The sequence below is a fragment of the Aptenodytes patagonicus genome, chromosome 9 (assembly GCF_965638725.1).
Source record: "Aptenodytes patagonicus chromosome 9, bAptPat1.pri.cur, whole genome shotgun sequence".
Lineage (NCBI taxonomy): Eukaryota > Metazoa > Chordata > Aves > Sphenisciformes > Spheniscidae > Aptenodytes > Aptenodytes patagonicus.
The window spans coordinates 9,549,931-9,569,918 of NC_134957.1; the positions used below are offsets into that span (position 1 = coordinate 9,549,931).

The 19,988-nt window shown below is 38.5% G+C and overlaps 1 protein-coding gene across 3 annotated transcripts in view; it reads left to right on the forward strand.

Annotated features, from left to right (window-relative positions):
* BRWD3 (bromodomain and WD repeat domain containing 3) overlaps positions 1-19,421 on the forward strand; it is a 57,374-nt gene extending 37,953 nt beyond the window's left edge. For all 3 annotated transcript variants that reach the window (XM_076347067.1, XM_076347069.1, XM_076347070.1), the window contains 21 exons: positions 373-466; positions 1,103-1,252; positions 2,081-2,157; positions 3,162-3,339; positions 3,945-4,061; positions 4,527-4,634; positions 6,147-6,271; positions 6,505-6,587; positions 7,013-7,124; positions 7,481-7,542; positions 7,633-7,788; positions 8,512-8,632; positions 9,387-9,512; positions 9,602-9,683; positions 11,217-11,273; positions 11,788-11,928; positions 12,191-12,343; positions 15,198-15,361; positions 15,921-16,018; positions 16,544-16,702; positions 17,934-19,421. In XM_076347067.1, coding sequence (XP_076203182.1) covers positions 373-466; positions 1,103-1,252; positions 2,081-2,157; positions 3,162-3,339; positions 3,945-4,061; positions 4,527-4,634; positions 6,147-6,271; positions 6,505-6,587; positions 7,013-7,124; positions 7,481-7,542; positions 7,633-7,788; positions 8,512-8,632; positions 9,387-9,512; positions 9,602-9,683; positions 11,217-11,273; positions 11,788-11,928; positions 12,191-12,343; positions 15,198-15,361; positions 15,921-16,018; positions 16,544-16,702; positions 17,934-18,721 — 3,151 coding nt within the window. In that variant the 3' untranslated portion in view covers positions 18,722-19,421. The remainder of the gene's footprint in view (positions 1-372; positions 467-1,102; positions 1,253-2,080; positions 2,158-3,161; positions 3,340-3,944; positions 4,062-4,526; positions 4,635-6,146; positions 6,272-6,504; positions 6,588-7,012; positions 7,125-7,480; positions 7,543-7,632; positions 7,789-8,511; positions 8,633-9,386; positions 9,513-9,601; positions 9,684-11,216; positions 11,274-11,787; positions 11,929-12,190; positions 12,344-15,197; positions 15,362-15,920; positions 16,019-16,543; positions 16,703-17,933) is intronic.
* Positions 19,422-19,988: the final 567 nt, after the last annotated feature.

Here is a 19,988-nt window from a genome sequence, read left to right on the forward strand (position 1 = left end):
ATTCAGATATTAGGATTAGAGTGGTAGCCTCTGCTGGAGAGTTGAGAATAGTAATTCCTTCTCTTCACAATTGAATCTTTCTTCAGTTGTTCACATACCACATTTTTCCTGAAGCTTTATTTAAAAAAAACACAAAAAATAATTCTAATACAGTTCAGTTTTCTTGAAAATAATTATGCATGCTCAACTGACAAATTTGCTTCCTTAACTTGTAATTCCAGGAGTGAAGTATGTGTGGATGCTGCTAGGAGGACTTGTGTGCGAATTTCTTATAGCAAGGGAACCAGAAGTATTTTAATGTGTATATTAATGAAACTGTCAAGTTATATGATGATTTATTGAATAAAATGGATGTTTCCTATGTATAATTAGGGTCCAGGAAGAATGTCGAGCTGCCAAAGGTGAAATTGAAATTAATTTATACACTGTTGAAAAGAAGAGAAAGCCATCCCACACCTTACAACGGGTGAGTTAATTCAGTAGAAGAGAGAACCTGGGTGCGAAGCAGCTCTGAGAACTGAACAAAAAAAAAGAGAAACAAAAAAAACCAAACCCAATTTTATTAAATGATTTAGAAGATCAATAGTACTAATTGTGTCTCTGGCTCTCTCTCTTCCTTCCGTAACTGTAATTTGTCTGTTTTCAGATTGTAGTATTTACAGTGGTAAATCTCTATCTGTAAGGCTTCAGTAGTGGGGAGAAGCTGGGAAAGGAAAAGAGCAGAGCCACATGGGATGTTCAGCTTGACTTGTGGAAATTAGGAGAAATATTAGAGGTGCCACACTTTTTTAAGTGGCTAGCTTTTCTCTTATCCAGAGACTGCAGGTATTTTTAGAAAAAATTGTATTTCTCCATAACTTCCTTTCTAAGGACTGCTACTTTAAAAAGTAGAATTGATATTGGACCAAAAAAAAAGTCTGCATGTGCACTGAAATGAACCACAGGTGTGTTAAAAATATCTTTTCTAATTCTAGATTTCTAGTTGTCATTTGTAGATGTGGTACAATGTACAGTCACTTTAATGAGGCGGTTTTTAACTGTGTAATTCATTATTAAATCTCTAATTTTTTTTCTTTTTGTCCCTCCTGTCCTGTGATAAAAGAACGATTACCAACCAGGAAGTGGAAGGTCTTTGAGAAGAAACCAACGCAAACGCCAGCATGCCTACCAAACACGCTCCACGATAGAACACAACCAGCAAGGAGCAAGTCAAAATGCACGTGCCCGGGAAGAATCAGACAGCTCCTCAGAGGTCTGATACATCAAGTGATTCTTTCAATAGGTTCCCTCTTCACAAGGAGCGTAGTTTGACAACAGATGTGCTGAGAGCACTGTTACCATTAAGGCTCTGAGTTTCTCCACCTAGGAAGAAACTAGAAATCATTGGGTCATTTGGATTTGTGGTGTTAGTGTAGCAAGTTGATCTTCGAGAGAGAAGGATCATTTACCTCAATGCCAGTACAGTATTCAAAACTAGCTTAAAACAGGTTGTGTATTTTTGGAAATCTGAAACATTTTCAAGTAAATTTAACTGGGTTGTGTTAAACCACTTGGTATTTTGGGATTTCATACTGCACATATACCCTAGGTCACATTCGGCACTTTGATTTCATCTACGTCTGTAGACTGCTGTTGAAAGAGATTGAGTATCGGTATTAATCATTGATATTGGCAAGGGAAGAACTTAAAATATACCAGATTAAATATAACTTGTTCTCATTAAGGAAGCATGCAAAGTAAAAAGAGACTGAACGTTGTCACTTTGTAAATGCATTGAACATACAGAATAGCTATAAAGCTGGTCACTTGACGCTAAAATTTATTAATCAAACACTTAAATAAGAACTCATTCTATGGTTCTAATACCATTAAAATTCACATCTCTTTCTACAGAAATTATATAAGCATATAGTATAATATTAGTTAAGATACAGAAAGAAATCGTAGACTTACTTTAAGCTAAACCAGTCCTTAAATACAAAGCTTTCCTCAGGTGAGACAACTCATATAACTTGCTTGCAAACAAAAATGATACATTTTAAACTTGGCCCAAAAGTGAAGCCTTTTGTTTTTAATACAGGAAGATGAGACTGTTGGCACAAGTGATGCATCTATGGATGATCCTGTGGCAGCATGGCAAAGTGAAAGCAGTTCCAGGTAGCTTTGCTGCTCTCTTAATTGTCAATGTTAGTCGATCACATAATTTAAGTAAGACAGTTGATGTTGTGATACTGTGACTACAAGTCAGTGCAGATTTGTTACACCTTGTGACAGATGGAAGCAAAGTGTTTAGTACACTTAGCTAGTTTAAAACGGTAACCGACAAAATTTGTGGAGTCTGTGAACAGACAAATACTTTTATGTATTTGGGTAACTAAGTAATTGTAGAAGTTTTTATAACACTATTCAACAGAAAACCACTGTGAAAAATTCCTAATTTTGAAGACTGACTTTTTTTCCCCCCCCAATTCTTCGTGAAGCATCTTGTATTGTATTTTTTGTGGGCTTTTTTTTTTCTTTTTGAAGTCAAGAACAATTTTGAAAGACCATTTGTAAGAAAATGTTGTCTTTAATTAAGAACTGCTTGAAAAAATCAATACCAGTTAGTCATATGCAATAGAAATACTGATAGAAGTGCATGCATATCTTCTGTTCATACTTCAGTGTTTCCTAATTTTTATGTTGTCAATATGTATTTGTGTACAATTTCTACAGTCTCTTTTCTTTTTTTTAATGTTACGCTTTTATGGCTGGAAGGGCCGTGAGCTAATATAAATACTGTACATGTGTTATTTGGATATTGAAGAAGTCAGAACTGTATTTTTAGAAGAGTGCTCTAGTTTTCTAAATTTTTCATGCGTTTTGTCCAGTCAGGTCTTACAAAGTCAGTCTATGAATCAGTGAGATAATTAGTATGAAAATAGGTATCGGCCATAACTGTAGTTTTACCGTGAGTTTGCAGTTGATAAAATAATTTGCTGAAATACACAAACTAGATAGCACTTAGGTTTTCTTTAAATTCACATGAGAAGAAAATTTTGTGCTAATCCTGACATCTGTTCCACATAACCAGAAGAACAGGTTGAATGTTTGGACCTTCCACTCCATTGTGTGAAAACTGAAGTGCTGTTTTCTTTCTTACAACTTTTTATTATCTACAGTGATTCATCAAGTGAATATTCTGACTGGACAGCAGATGCTGGAATTAATCTCCAGCCTCCAAAGAGACAAACCAGGCAGGCAGCTCGGAAAATCTGTAGTAGTTCTGAAGATGAAAATATGAAGGGAACAAAAGGACTGGAGCCAAAACGAAGGAAACTTAAACAGCCTAGAAAAAAGGTCAGCATTTTTAATTTTTTAGGGTCTTTTTGACTTTATGAATATACATTTTTTTTGGAGTGGTTGTTTTCAAAATAAAATTTTTGACAAACAAATGTACAGTAAGAAAGATCCTATAGATAGCACAATAATTGTAATACCAGAGTAATTTTTTTTTTGTTTTGGTGCTACGGTGACATAGATGTACTTCCATTTTCATGCAGGTAGTTCTCCATTACAGGTGGGATGTTTTCTCCTAGATTTATGCTCTTCACTGCAGTTAGATTTACTCCAAGGTGGTCTTGTTGTAAAATTATAACGCATCTGTACTGTATCTACATTGCCAGATTTCTTTTTCCTAGTATTTTTTAAAGAAGACATTTAGAGTATTTCTAAGGAAAGAAATATAATCTCTTTGTTTATGAATGTTTTAATCTTCTATTATGTTTATAACGAACATGTCTTATTCCCTACTATTTATTTGAGGTTTTCGGAAGGTTGTCATTCCAGCATTTGCTTTGCCCTTATATCTAGTTATCTTCAGTAGGTGCTGTATGATCAGTTTTTCATATGTTCTGCCATAGTAATTACAGCTTGCATTCTAAACTTAATGTAATATATTTAAGAAACCAAGTGGACTGCTTTCGATGGAAGGTGAACCCAGTGAAGAATGGCTTGCCCCGCAGTGGATCTTGGATACTATACCCCGCCGCTCGCCTTTTGTCCCACAAATGGGAGATGAGGTAATGAGTGTAGCAATTCTGAAATTCCCACCTAGGCTGAGGTGGTTGTTTTGGTCAGGACTATTATATCTAGCAATATTTTCAGTGAATCGTGCTCAAGATAGACTGAGTTTTGATAACGTTTTTTTTTTTTCCTCAGGCAATCAGTTGTTTACAGATAGCTTGTCCTGTGTCTCTTTTTGTGCACATGTAACTTCTGAGTAGCAGGAAGAATTGATTGTGCATCTTCAGACAAACCTGCACACTTCTTAATGATCCCAAGTTTGAAAGCACATAGCAGGTGCCACTTTGGGGGCTGATGTAAATATTTTTAAGGAGAAGAGTGCTTTATAATGCAATAAAGAAGCATGCAATATGTTCTGAAAGGGATGATGCCTGACACGTCTGTGGAAATTTTAGAATAAACAGGAAGAGAACTATCAGTAAAATAAAATAAACTTTTTTTTGTTTCAATTTTCTTTTAAGATCATATACTTTAGGCAAGGCCATGAAGCTTATGTGCGGGCAGTAAGGAAAGCAAAAATTTACAGTATTAACATGCAAAAACAACCATGGAACAAAATGGAACTCAGGGTAAGTTAAACAAATACTTCAAAGAGCTGAATGTCTCTGTAATGTTAAATTGACATTATAAACCAGTATGAAAAATATGAAGAAGGCATTACTTTAAAATGTTAATACCAAAATTAAAATTGTAAATCTTAAAATTAGTGTTTTCATTAACACAAAGGCTTTATATCTCTTCAGTTCCTGATAATAGGAAACCACAAGGATATTAAAGAATGTGCAAGTTTATCTAGTGTGGTATTCTGATGGATTAAAAAATGTAGAATATTAAATAAAAAAGTCAGAGTGAGAGTAGTTAAGCACTGGAACAGGTTGCCCAGAGAGAGCGTGGAATCTCCGTCCTTGACGACTTCTCAAAGCTCGACAGGGCAGGCTCTGAGTGGCCTGATCTAACTCAGACGTTAGCCCTGCCGTAAGCAGGATTTTGGACTTGATGATTCTCAGGGGTCACTTTCAACCCAAATTACTTTACAGCTCTGTTGGTTTTTTTTCTTAACACTAATTCATGCAGAACTCACCACTCAAAAGCTGTTTATAGTTCTATTGACACTCTACAATGACCTGAGCATCTAGGTTCTATTTATTGTTTCAAATGCTATGGTAAGAAGTAAGACGTCATGGTGTAAAGACCTAAGCGTATGCACAAGCTCTGTTAAACAGTGGATCTAGCTAAACATGTAATTGTCTATGTTCTTAAATTCTTGGCAGAGCAAGACAATATCTTACAACATATTTTTACAAAATAAAAGTATTATGGATTGCTTGGGTAGATACTAGGTTTACATAGTTCTGTGGATTTTTCTTATCCTTTTGCTTTGAACCACTGAGTCCCTTAATACTTAATCCACAGTGTTGCCATATTTTTTTCTGCTTTACTCAGATTTCATATTGAGAGAAGAGCACATATATGTGCTAATATTCGTATATGTGTGTGCCAGTGGTTCTAGTAATGAAAATAATTGCTTTACTGGAAAAATATCCAGTTACTAGTCCTAGGTATTCGGTGATTCCAGCTGTAATCTTCAAAGGCATCATCAGTTTGTAAGGCAAAGGAAATAGTATTTCATTTAGGATAGTGGTCTTACCACCGGCTGACGTTTGACAGGATGTGAACATAAAGGCTATTGTTGAATTTCCGCTTTAAGAGGAAGAGTTTCCTTTTATTGCCCCTGTGTGTTGCTATGCAAGGGTGAGAGGCCCTGGGTTTAGTCAGGTATAACCTCTGGTGCCGTCAGTGTGGTCAGAACCAGAGTGGTATGTTCCTTAGAACCTTATTACAAAAGTTAAATAATTCGTGGGTATCCTGTTCACGAATCTACCAAGGGAATGAGCATCTTCTATCTTTTTCGTTTTTAAGGTGACTGTGATTGATTTTTTTTTAGTATTTGGAAAAGGAAACTTTTATGGGTGAAGTTACCTGGGCTGTAGAGTGGAAATATACTTGTTTTTTATTAATATGTTTGGTACTGTATGTTTTTGTTGTTAAAATAATACTGTTCCATGCTTATTGATAAATAGGAACAAGAATTTGTGAAGACTGTAGGAATTAAATATGAAGTTGGGCCTCCTACGCTCTGCTGCTTGAAGCTTGCATTCCTAGATCCAATCACAGGCAAAATGACAGGAGAATCATTTTCCATAAAGTAAGGAACTGAAATGCTGATGACATTCTTCAAGAGATGTTCTTGCAGTTTAGAAACTTCCCCCTCCTCCTTTCTTTTTTCTCTTGCAAGGCATGGTGGTGGCCTTAATTCGTTATTACGCCAAACTTGAAAACAAAATGCATGAAATGTTGTGTTTGGAGACTGTCCGTATTGTACGTGTGGAACTATGTTTGTGGGTAATAGAAGCAATTTTTTTTGTCTATTTCATGAAGGTACCATGATATGCCAGATGTTATTGACTTCCTTGTGCTGCATCAGTTTTATAATGAAGCCAAAGAAAGGAACTGGCAAATAGGTGACTATTTTTTTCCACTTCCATGTTTTGCAACATTTCTGCAGCTGCTTAATAGGATACGGTGTCTGTATTACACGATGTAAAGGACTACACCACACATGATATTATAGCAATCATTGGAAACTTTATTTGATGTTTGCTACAATTCCTGTAGCAGAAAAAAGAGAGAAATGAAAGAAACTGTTACAAGGCCTGTGATAGCAGAAGAATGTCCTGTTATATTGTAATTGGAGGCATGGAGCGGCTGTGACTAATTAACCAGAGATGTGAAAGTCCTCCCTGCAGGGGAAGGGCTTGATTCCTGTAGTGCAAAATGTAAGAATCGGAGTAGTGCGTTTATGAAAGATGAAATCGATTCTCCAAAAAGAAGTATTTAACAATTATTTGTGGTGTTCTTTTGCTGAATGCAGTCTTTTTCCTTATAGGGGATAGATTTCGCAGTATAATAGATGACGCTTGGTGGTTTGGAACTGTGGAGAGTCAGCAGCCTTTCCAGGCAGAATATCCTGATAGTTCCTTCCAGTGCTACTGTGTTCAGTAAGTATTTACGTAGCTGTGATGTATCACAGGTGTTTACATGCTCTGGGTCTCCTAGACCTTTAGATGCAACTTAAATGTGTACCTCAAGAACTAGGACCCTTTTTCCCATTTAAATACATAATAAGCCACTCTGTTTTTATTTATTTAATTATTGACTTACTCCTAACATAACACTTGTAGTGTAAACGGAAGTGCAGTGAATATATAGGAGATATGAGAGAAAAATGAGTTTGTAGCTAGTGACGTGTCTTGTTTCTAATAGGCATGACCTTTTCGTTTTAAGTCAGTTAGAGAAAAGGTGTATCGTTATATTCAGCTTTAACTTATGCATTTGAATATATTTTTTTTAATAGCTGGGACAATAATGAAAGAGAGAGGATGAGTCCATGGGACATGGAACCAATTCCAGAAGGAAGTAAGTGTGTGTTGAATTCATGTCCATATGCAAAGTAAATAGTTTTTTGCCACTGCTCGTACTTACTGTTGTTGAACTCTTCATATTTAGCTGCTTATCCGGAGGAGGTTGGTGCTGGAGTTCCTGTGACTCCAGATGAGCTGACAGCTCTTCTCTACAAACCCCAGGAAGGAGAATGGGGGGCCCATTCCAGAGATGAAGAATGTGAACGAGTAATCCGGGGGATTGAGCAACTTCTTTCCCTTGGTATGTTTGGAGGGAAAAGGTGGAAGGATTAAGAATATCAGCATGGTGGCACGTGACTGAAGAGTAGATAGGATGGAGTGTTGGGAGTTGGTGTGGAGTATTTGAAATGTGCTCAACTAAATCATTGAAAAGAGCCTTTTAAATTTCATATGGTGTCCTTTTCAGTTATACTCCCTTATTTCTGTGGCTTGACCTGCTTCCTTTCAACTTAATGGGGGTTCTCAGTGTGTCATATCTAAATATGAACGAGCAAGACGTTGAATTAAACCCCTCAAAAAACAACTAACAAGTCCTCACCAAACATCCTCACCAACAAATACCTCCTAACTAGTTTGTAGCACTTTAATAGCACGCTATGATTTAAATTCTGTCCTATATTTATACACAGGACATGTCTGTGTTCTTAGTTTATGTTGCTTGTTGCAGTATTCCTGTTGTAAGTGCATATGCCATGTTGCTTTTTAGCAATACGGTTGGCTGCTGGCACGCAAATCTCAGATGCAATACTTAAACAAAAAATGCTTTTTCAAGAGTAGTTAACATGGTACAAGAGGAAGAATCCTACCCTTTGGGTAATGACATATCCAGCTGTAGATCTGTATTGCTTTTGCTGAATTCTTAGAAAGAAAACCCAGAAACCGTTATAAGGAATCTAGTTATCTTATAACTTCCCTTCTGGTACCTTCTGAGGCATCTAAATTATTTTGATCTTTTGTCTTTCAGACATTTCTAATCCCTTTGCTGTTCCGGTGGACCTTAGTGCCTATCCCATGTATTGCACTGTTGTTGCTTATCCAACTGACCTCACCACGATCAGGAGGAGACTTGAAAACAGGTTTTATAGGTCAGTTGAATTTTTATTTGTTTATAATCTACATTTACTATAGCCCCACCAAGGACAATATGTTTAGCTGAATACTGTGTAATGCCACTTCAGCAGTATATTTCTTCTGTGAGCCAACAGCATATGATCAGATTCTATTTGGCTTGGGCAAAGTGAGCCTTGCCGAATAATAATTTCGTTTGGCCACGTTGTTAAGGCAAAAGCTGGTATATCTGGATCTGGAGCGTCTGTTTTTTGTTTAACATACTGAGCCTTACTCTCTGGATGCGTTGCAGGCAGAGCATATTTGCCTCATCTGTATCTCTGCTGCCTTTGAACCAGATGCTTTGCTTGTATTGCGGTTGCCAGAAGTGGGCTAAATAGTGCTGTAAACTAGAAATCTCAGTTTTTCCAGTTAACTTGGGGATAAATAATGTCCTGCTCTTTTTTTTCCCTCTGAGGACCACTTTATCTCTAAGGTTTTCTCTAAGTGGGAGCAGTCAGCAGTCTCCTTCAGTAGGTTTGTTTCCTCTTGTCGTTCCATTCACTGCTGATTTGAAGAGGGACTTTTTTTTTCCACAAAGCTGTCACAGCCTGGCACGTTGGGGCAGTCAGCAGTATGTGAACAGAAACCACTTACCTTGGTCTCCGGCAACCTGTTTCCCCTGGCCCTGGGTTACCCGATTCCTTTTTTTACTGAGGAATCCTACTGAACTCAGAAGGAAAATAATGTACACCTTCTTCTCCATCCTTTTCCTTTGGTGTTTTTTTTTAGGAGAATCTCTGCACTGATGTGGGAGGTACGATACATTGAACATAATGCCAGGACTTTCAACGAGCCAGACAGTCCTATAGTCAAAGCAGCCAAAATTGTAACAGATGTCTTACTTCGCTTCATTGGGTAGGCATGTTTTTTACTTTATAGACCTGACATCTTGAGTTTCTGAGGTATTTAATTCTGTATTTTTGGCTTTTGTTATTGTCCTGCAGGGATCAGAGCTGTACTGATATATTAGAAATATATAACAAGGTGAAAGCAGAAGACCTGAGCAGTACTGATGAAGAAGAGGAGGTAAGACCATTAAGTCTGATCATCAGAACTTTTTGCCTTTTTTAAATTCAGCACCTGGAAGAAGTTTGAGTAAAGATTTTTGTTGAGTTTTTATTTTATGGGTAGTTGCACTGAGTTTTTGAGGTGAGCCTGTTTCGGCCATTTGTGTTGCTCACCTGGGGCAATAAGCTCCCTTAAGTAAGTAAAATGATTCTTGGAACTGCCTATCTTTAATCTTCGCTCAGTACACGGCGTTTTGTTGTGTGAGGAAGTATTAGTAAGTAAGGGGAATATGAACTGGAGCTATTATTCAGTCTGCCGAACCAGAAAGACAACAGCTCTCCTAATGTCAGCGAGGCAGCAGAGCTGGTTTTCTTACGTAATTCCGTGTCATTTCCCATCAGTTGTACCGTGGAGTGAAATGACAGGTAGAAACCAGGTTAGATATCGCTTCCTTTAACTTTTTCTCTCTCCTTACACCTTCTTCCCTTAAATGCAGTTTGTAAACATTTTGAAATGTGCTGTAGTTTCTGTTGCGAAGAAGTGACCTGTCATGACCTAAGTCGCTTGGTTTTGTTTTACTTTTTCAGTGTTGCTTTCTAATACGTGAGCTAGTATAAGACTTAGTTAGGAGGTTTCTTCCCTCCTCCCTTCCCCAAGACGTACTCCATTGTTGCAGTTTTGAAATACTTAAGTTAAACCTGATGCTGCTTGAACACCTATATGCTTATGGCTGGTGCTATTGTCTTGGGTTCATATTGAAACTTGAAGTCGATACTACAGTGTAACAATTTAATTACTTTTATAAAACTGAAGATATAATAATGGCATCTATTTTCACAGACTATTAAAAGAGTATTTTGAAGAAAATTAGGGTTTTCCATGACTTAAATAGCAGACCCTCCTTTCCCAACTCGACCTTCTTGTGCCAGCTGTAAATCTCATCTGTTCCGTGTCACACAGTGATCAGAAGTGTCCAAAATCGCTACTATATTGCCTTCCTTTCTCTCCAGCCTTTCAAAGAGCTGGTTTATAATATGTTTTGGTTTATAATATGTTTTAAAATAAGAAAGAGATTACTTTCAGATTCTTTGTAGGAAGTTTCCTGTCCTCTCAAAATTACTTATTTTTAATTACTGGTAGAAAGCTATGTGCAAAGGAGTTTTTGTTGTAATTTCTAAATCCAGATTCTGAAGAGAATATTACATACAGTTGATGTAAGTAAGGCACTACGTGAAACCTGAATAAACTCAGGGCAGGTGCTCAGGGCATGAACGTTTAGGCAGGGGAATACAACTCTGCAGGACTAGGACTTTGCTGAGTCTTAAGGACTGAAAAGAAGTCTTTTTTTTTTTTTTTTTAAGTTATTTAAGTTCAATTTTTTTTTAAGTTACATAAGTTCTAGTTTGGAGCTAGTTTCTGTTTTGCTTGAACCATTCACTGCATTTGAGTAGTTTAAAATTGTGTGTGTTGGCTGTTTGGCTTTAAACCCTGTTTCCATTGCTGAGGGTGCATACGAGCACGCCTGTGTGTAATCATTACCTTTGCCTTTAGGTGGCAGAAGTAGATGTAGATTCAGACGCTCCGGGAACTTCCTCTGGAAAAAGACGGGTGAGTAAACATTTCTGCTTGGTCTAGCTTGTGAAGGGAGATAGACCAGGTACTGAAACACCCGTTTGGGTCTGGAATTGCTTAAATTTGTCGTAACCTATAGACTGTAGGACAGTGTGAATTCAGTTGCATGTGTATGTAAGCGTTGGCAGACTAAGGAAGTTATTGTGTGGGAAAATGTCCTTAAATACTGAAGAATCTTTTTTTTAATTTGATTTGAAAGACTCAGTTTTCAATCAAAATTGGATGAAAGCTGACAAAAACAGCAAACACGGATCTGAAATATCGCATAGTTCTCACGATTTCAGTGTTTATATATTACCAGAAAAAAGCATATTTCTGGAATTTGCATACTGCATATTGTTGTGCCATCAGCTATGCTTTAATCTTACTGCAATTCTGTTTTTAACTGTGGAAATCTGCTTTGAACCATAACACTAGTAAATTAATAGGAAGTTAAAGTGAAAAATCTGAATATTCTGAAAAATGATGAAATACATCTGTTTCCCTGCAGGTAAGACGACGAATAAAAAGACAGCCCATGAAAGCGAGTCCTGATGCTTGGAAAGAGCAATGCAAGCAGTTGTTAAACCTGATTTATGAAAGAGAGGACTCAGAGCCTTTTAGACAGCCAGTTGATCTCTTCTCCTATCCTGTAAGTATAACTTCCATATTCAAAATTAAAAAAGCCTGTTGTTCATCCTTTGGCAAAACATCTATGCTGGGCATGTTTCTAACCTCTCCCTTTCTGAGCTGGAACGCACCAAGTTCTGTGCACTGAGGTTTTCAGAGAATTACCTGCAGTAACTCTCAAGTAGAAACAATTACTTGAGAGCCACTGTTGCGGATGAACACTTAGGTGTTTTTATTGCTGTAGGATTTGTCAGCCTTTATTATTTTCTTGTGTATTCTTACAGGATTATCGGGATATTGTAGACACTCCTATGGACTTCAGCACTGTGAAAGAAACCTTGGAAGCAGGAAACTACACTAGTCCCTTGGAATTCTACAAAGATATTCGTTTAATATTCTGCAATTCTAAAGCTTACACTCCTAATAAAAAGTCTCGAGTAAGTAATAAATTTTAATCCCTCCTTTACAAAGACCCTGGCCCTACATGGTGAATACAGTGCATGAAATAAGGTCTGTATCTGGAGAGCAAAGCACTGCATTGTGAAATAAAAATAAGTAGTGTCGGTCAATTCTGGGACCTATGGTTATAAATTTGCTTTGCTCTGCTCATGCAGATCACTTCTGAATTTCATTTTCATCTGAACTTTCTGAACTGAAAGCTTCTGAGAAATTGTATGGTTACTGTTGCAACTATTTCTTTGAATATCTGTAGCAGAAAACTGATCACCAGTTGCTTTTATTTTTTCAGTAATTTATTGCTGGAAACAAGCCTATCAGCTTGGTAACTGCATATATATATAGAGTAGGATCTTTTTTTAATCTACTGTTAATACAAGTATTATGCCATATTTCTACTGAGAGCATTATGATAATTTTTTTCTAGTTTACTTAGTATACTTGGCAAGAGTTTCGCACAGTGTTGCCTGTGTTTCTTAGGTGCTAATCTTGCTTTTTTCTGCGTGCAGCAACAGGAATCTCCTTAGGCAGAAAAAATTTATTGGATTGGAGCCCTAAACAGGATATGGCAAGAGGGGACGGGGAGATCAGAATGTTAGAATGTAAATATTTTTGTATGAGCTAGGTAAAATGACTACTAAGTGTATGACTGATCACGTAAACATGGCTATGTTTGATATGCGTTCCTGTGCAGTACGTTGCCTGTCAGCTTTTCCTAAGCTGCTACATGATCAAACGATTCTAAAGTTTTCAAATGTTTTAATGATATATTATGCTCAAAAAATCACAAGTTGGCTTGAGGACACAGATGCCATTTTTACCACTGTTGATGCAAAACAGAATCTGAGTGGTTGATGTCTTCATAATACAAAAGTAGACAGAATTTTGACCGTGTTTCCAGACACTAAATTGTAATGACATTATTATTATAAGGGAAAGCTGCACGTTCAATAAGATGCTTAAGTTGTGACAGAATCACATCTCTGAAACACGTCATTCAGCATAGGTAAGAGTGCTGGTCATGAAGTTGCCTAATATTTCTTGTGTAGAAACAGGAGTACTTATAAACTTAAGAAATGCATGCCATTTGGGACTAGACTGAGATACTATTACTTAAAGCACAATAATACATAGAATTTAACATTACTGTAACATTTTCATGTGGCACCTACCATGGTGTGACACAAGATTTCATTGTGCTAGGCGTTGTCAAGCAGGAGAAGGAGCAGAGTGTGCTGCAAAGAGCTTTCAGTGCACATGTAAACGGTGCTGGAGGGGAGGAAGCAGGAGGTTGTGCGACCTTACTCATCACTTGAGGAGTAATAGTCGTAGCTCATCAGTGGAATAACAACTACTGTGCTTTGTGTAAGCAGGACGGTGAGAGTAAGCTTGAAGTAGGATGATGCTGTGGGAGAGGGGAACTCCAGCCAAGTGTTAGTGAGCGTGAGAGAAAGCACGAAGTTGCCATCACTGGAGGTAGATTGAACTCTTGGTGTTGAATAAGGGCTGAAAGGTGGGCTGCGGGTAAGCTCTGAAGATAAAGATCAATAACTTTTGCTCACTTTATTAGAAAGGAAGTCTGTAGAGGATTGCAAGAAGACAGGTGATTTGAGGGTGTTTTATGCGTGCTTGATATCAGAGTAAACGTGGCGAGTTATTTACTGCTGCACACTCCCTGGGACCTTCCCTGTGTATTAATAACTGAACAGCTTGTGAGTCAACTCCCAAATCACTTTAATAGAGTGGCCCATCAATATCCATTTGCTTAAATACTGTGAAGGGCCTCAGTGAGATGATCCTTGCTGGAGGGCTGGGGCACTCAGCTGGATCTTCTGCTGCTGCAGGTTTGTCTGCTGCCAAATGTGCCAACGTCCTGAGGTTTTCTAGCCCATTTTACCAGCTTTGCAACAGCATCCTGAGTGGAGGCAAGAAGGGCAGGGTACTGCATACCAGAGCTAAAGAAAGAGACATTGCTAAAATATAAGGGTCTGGGCAAAAATTAAGTTATATGAATGAAAAGAAAACTCTGTATCAAAGAGATTTTACATTCAGACAGACTGCAAGAAATGGGAAGAGGTCTGGGTATAAGATGATGATAACATCTTCTTGACGGCGTTTACACAATTTTCAGAAAACTGGATGCAGCAGAAGGGTGTGGGTACGAGGAAGGAATCAAGAACTTTGTTTTATTTGTGCTGAGTTTTGAACTATTAGTTTGTCATAACTCAAACACATCCACGGTAAAATCTGGAACAGAAGTAAATACAGTCTGAAATACGGAGAAATAGCCAAGAGAATAGCCACAGAGGCAAGGCCTAGAAAGAGGACAGGAAAATGTCCTCTTTTAAGGGTTGTGACATCTGGCTTACAGAAATTAGGAACGAGGACGTTTTAGCTGGCTTCTGTGTGCAGCTCTTTAGGGGAGGTGTAAAGACTCGTCACTAGGGAATTAAAGCAAAAAACAAAGGTGAGGGGGCAGCGAAGTTCAGTTGTTTTTCCCTTGGTACTTCAAGTTATCTTATGGCATGCTTCCATGCTTTATGGAGATTAAAAAAGGAGGCTATATTTCAGTAATCCAGATATCCATCTTCCTTTAACTCCGTAAATATTTTGTACTGTAAATAATTATATCCTTTTATGAAAACGCTTTCTGTTGCAAGAATATGTATGTACCATGGAGGGAAATTATCTGCAAAGAACCTCATAGCTGAATGTCACCATGAATTTTTCTTTTATGCTACAAAGTCTGTGCATCTTCGTTGGTTTTGGGGTTTTTTTTTCTGATCTTCTAGTTATTCAACTTCTGATAAGTATGACCATGCTTTCTCACTCCAGATTTACAGCATGACGCTTCGACTATCTGCCTTATTTGAAAATCATATGAAAAATATCATCTCTGAGTACAAGTCAGCAATGCAATGTCAGAAGAGGAAAAGGCCACGGTACCGAAAACGGCTAAGAAGCAGTAGCAGTTCACCGTCAACTAGCAGAGCATCCAGGTAATGTAATGATAGTGAGACTTGCTGTCACTGTCATTTGAGATGACGGTGGTGGACATGCCTTTGTGAATACCCAGTCAGTATTGCTCGTTTCCTGATGCAGTTGCTCTTTTGGGTGATAAAATCATGAGCTCAAATTCCAAGCTCCGTTTGTAGTTTGTGCATAATTCTGGTAAGTGAAAGACTATATAACTAGAAGTATTCCCTCTGGAGAAAATGGAAGAGCAAGTTTCTTTTTGCCTTTGTTTAGTAACTGTTGAAAAAAGTGTTGTATAATACTTTTCTGACTGTCTGTATGATACATACTCATAAGTAAACTGAGTATTTGTTTTAAAAGGTGAGATAAAATCTTGTTCTTGCAAACTCATATGCCTTTATCAGACAGAATGGTATTGTCAATATTTTTAGTATTACTACACCTGTGCAAGCACTGGGAAGAGATCATTTGTGTTAGGCATTTGCTGCAAAAACCCAAGACACTTTGCAGGGGAAATCGGTTTTGTGTTTGAGTCTTTTGGTACTAACAGTTTTATCTCTTTGGGATATTTTGTGTCTTCAGCCCAAAAGGGAAACAGAAGCAAATGAAGATTCAGCCTAAACCCAACCAGAATACCTCACTGCCTTTGACTAGGACTAGTTCTTCGGTTTCATCTCATGGTGAGGAGAAATTTTCTAAAATGCATCATTTCTCTTGCAGCAACTTGTATGTGCAGAATGATGAAAAAGCTGAAGGATATTTAATGTTCAGTTTAAATCTTATATTCATGAGACACATGCAAACCCCACCTGTTGAAAGAGCAAGGAGCAAGGTCATGTAAATATACTGTCTGTAGATTGTGCTAGCTGACCTTGGCCCTCCAGCTGCTAGTAAGTTATTGGTAAGGGTCAGAGAATAGGGAACCTGGGTCTGACCTTGGTAAGAATTAATCTAGTGACAAGAGCTTGGACTTCCTGTGTACGGGCTTTTCTCATACAGCGATTACAAATACATTAAGCTTACTTTGGATTACACCCCGGAGGAATCTGTCTCTTCATGACTGCAGAGGCAGCTTGGCGAGATTAACCTCCTGACTTGGGCTGTTAACTCAGGTGATACAAAACTTCCCCAAAATGCCTTGCATTACAACCCTACAAATAGAGGATAAAAGTTACTCTGTCACGTTAGTCGTGTCCTGTCTAAAGTTTCAGATACAGCAGAAGAACCTCTGGGTTCAGCCACTGGTGAAGAGATGGAAGGCCAGCCATCTTCCTCAGGCTCAAATGCACAGAACCGCAGTGGAAATACCATTGATCCAGGGAAAAGCAGACCAATCAGGAGTAAATCTACACCAGTGAAACAAGGTGAGAAATAAGGATTCTGTTCTTTGAATGACTGGTTTCACTAGAAACAAAAGATGTTGCTTCTGCCTGATGCTTATGATATTCTTGCCTGAGTCTAGCATTATACTATATCCCCAAACCATACTAAAGAATTGAATTTACCTCACTTCTTACCATTCTGTGGTCTCGTCTGAAGTGGGCAGGCACATGATGCCACATGCACTTCAGCGGAGTCCTTTAAAATTTTTCCAGATGGGAAAGCTTGATTACTCTTAAATTTCTTGAGGATTACAGTTCCTTCAGGAGTTACAAAAAAGGCAGATCAAACCAAAAGAATCCCCACCCCAAAACCTTGTCCTTTTATTCGTCAAGTTGAAACCAAAGATGAAAAAAAGTTTAAAAAAATTTAAACATTTTTATCCTAATCAAGACTAGGTGGTTGTGATTAGAAGGGAAACACTGTTTGAAAACTGTGGCATTTTGTTTCCGGGACGTGTTAATCAGACTTTCCACTGAGGTAGGCATTGAACGAGCATTGGCTGAAACCCTGAAGCCTTTGTCAAGTCCATACTACTGTGCTGCAGCAGTGTTGTATGTCGCAGGTGAGCTTTTCGTATCCTGTGTTAAAGAAGATATTTAATCTTCATTGTCAGGTTCGTAACTCTGAAAACCTGTAGTGTTTTGGGTCCCAAACCAGCGAGATACTTTATATATTTTTAAGTTAAGGTGTTCAGCAATCCTAGTGAGCTTTCTTGGGTTGTTTACTGTCTTGAAATTGTGCTTGCTGCAAGTGTTCCCTGGACTAAGCCATTTGAGAATACGCATCTGATGGGGAATAAATACTGCTTGCAGAATGTTATTCTAATGTATATAGGTTTGAAATGGATTTTAGAGTTTCTTCTGCCTTGGCACCCTAGGTAGGATTCATCTGACGAAATGTTAGACGTTTGTGTCTAACCTAGTCACTCTAGGCTCCTTTTATTGGCTGGATCTTCACTGAACTCTTAGTCAAGAGAGTTTGCAGTCCTTGCTTCCAGATAAGATGAACTGTGTTTACTTTGTCTGATAAATTTTCCCCTTAGAGCACCTGTTTGTCTTCACAGCATATAAAGGTCGTCTGTGGTGAGTAGCTCAGAGCCGGATCATCCCCAGAGCACACCTCAGAGGCAGATGAGGCGAATCCCACTTTTTGTACCCTATTTGGCTCAGGCGTGATGATGATAACTGATAGGGTTGTTTTGTGTTTGCTTAGATCACTCTCCTGATGGACCGCTTACAAATGGTGATGGCAGAGAACCTCGTTCAGGAGTCAAGAGGAAGTTGTTAAGTGCATCAGAAGAAGATGAGCATCTGGAGGAGGCGGAGGAAGAGGAAAAGAAGAAGAGAGAATTAAAGGAAAAATCCAGTTTATCTTCATCAGAAAGTGGGGAATCGGGATCCAGTTCAAGTTCTGAAAGCAGAAGTGGCTCTGATTCAGACTCTGAATCGACATCTAGAACGGATCAGGATTACATTGACGGAGACCATGACTACAGCAAAGTTGTGCAATCCAAAAAACCCAAAAGAAAAATCAAAAGAAAAATCACCGGTGGGAAACGGAATTGGCAGGGCAGAGGGACAGGGAGGAGAGGTAGATGGGGGAGGTGGGGCAGATGGAGTAGAGGGGGAAGAGGTGGTAGAGGCGGAAGAGGCTGTGGCAGAGGAAGAGGTGGCGGCAGGGGAGGAAGAAGAGGCCGAGGAGGCCGAGGAGCCTCGCGAGGAGCCACCAGAGCGAAACGTGCCCGAATTACCGACGATGAATTTGAAAATCTGTTTGGAGGACAATTTGGTGAAAACGTGTTTGGAGGGCGATTCAGTAGACCGCCTCGAATCAAAACAAGGAACGAGGGCAGGAGAACTGTCTTGTACAATGACGATTCCGATAATGATAATTTTGTGCACACCGAGGATCCTTTGAACCTTGGTACTTCCAGGTCAGGCAGGGTGCGGAAAATGACAGAAAAAGCCAGGGTCAGCCATCTCATGGGATGGAATTATTGACAGATGAAAAACTTTGGAACAATTTTAAAAGAACTTCAATGGCCTTCTACTGCAGGGATTTTACCAGAAAATCTACCAAGCAAGTTGTGCGGGGACTCCACTCACGTTTCACAGTGGTGCTTTTCCATTATGTCAGTTTGCGTTTGTTTTAAAACTTCAGATCGCCACACTTCATTGGTCAAAACAAGCCTTATTCATTAGGCCTTAAATTACAAAAATTCTTCCCCACACACTACTAGTTCATCACATTAAAGAGGCTTCCAGCTTCTCAGTAAGAACATGACATTTTGAGTCACGATTATGACTTCTCTCCCTTGTTTTGTTTTTGTATTATAGAAATAGCACCTTCTTACAGAGTTTTTATGTGGTTTCTGCCATAAATCCTTATACACAGTAATAATTATAACTTTTGCACAATACACCAATCCTAAAGGCAGCTATAAAATGTTTACAGTTTCTATATTGTAAGAAGGATCTGGATTATTTTAATCTTCCCAGGCCAAACGTTCATGAATTGTGCTGAACTGAAGTATGTCTATACTTCTATACAGTTACGGGGGTCCTGATGTGCTTTCTATCGGTTCTTTATTCATGTAAAAAGTGACAAAGGGTTGGTGCCTTGTAAATATGTAGCAAACCTTTGATGTGGTGTGTCCTATGTGTGCATTAACTTTATTAAAAAGAGAATACTTGAGAAGTATGAATATCTAGACAAAAGGTGCCAAATGCAAAAGTTACTTGCATCTATTTTCTTTTTGTCCTCTCATATTTTTATAGTATTAATAGAGATTGTGCAGCTAAGGGGTAACTTCAACATTTGAAAGGTTCCTCCTCTTCAAAGCATAACGTGATTTTTAATAGTAGCTCAGCTACCTCTATTTACAACTACTGGAAACTTAAAAGAAAATAGATGCTGTTATTCAGTACGTGTTGAAGAAGAGGCAAGAAGGAGCGTAGAGGGATGGGATTGCTCGCGAAGTTGTAGAGTAACTGTATCTTCATTATGTTGACACAATGAAAACAAAGCTAAGTAATTCTCAGAGTTTTCAGAAGCATAACGTTTTCAGCAGATGGTGGTTTGTTTGTGTGGATAGGCCGACTGTCTCCCACACATTTCTGCTGCCACTTGCCCCGTGCAAATCCGTGTTTGGTTTAATTTGCCCCTTGAAGGTGACGAGGGAGCTGGACGGAGCTCTGGTACCTCTGGTGGCTGGCAGTACGGATAAGCTCCTGCTCACATCCTCCAGACGGACCCTTGTGTCTCAAG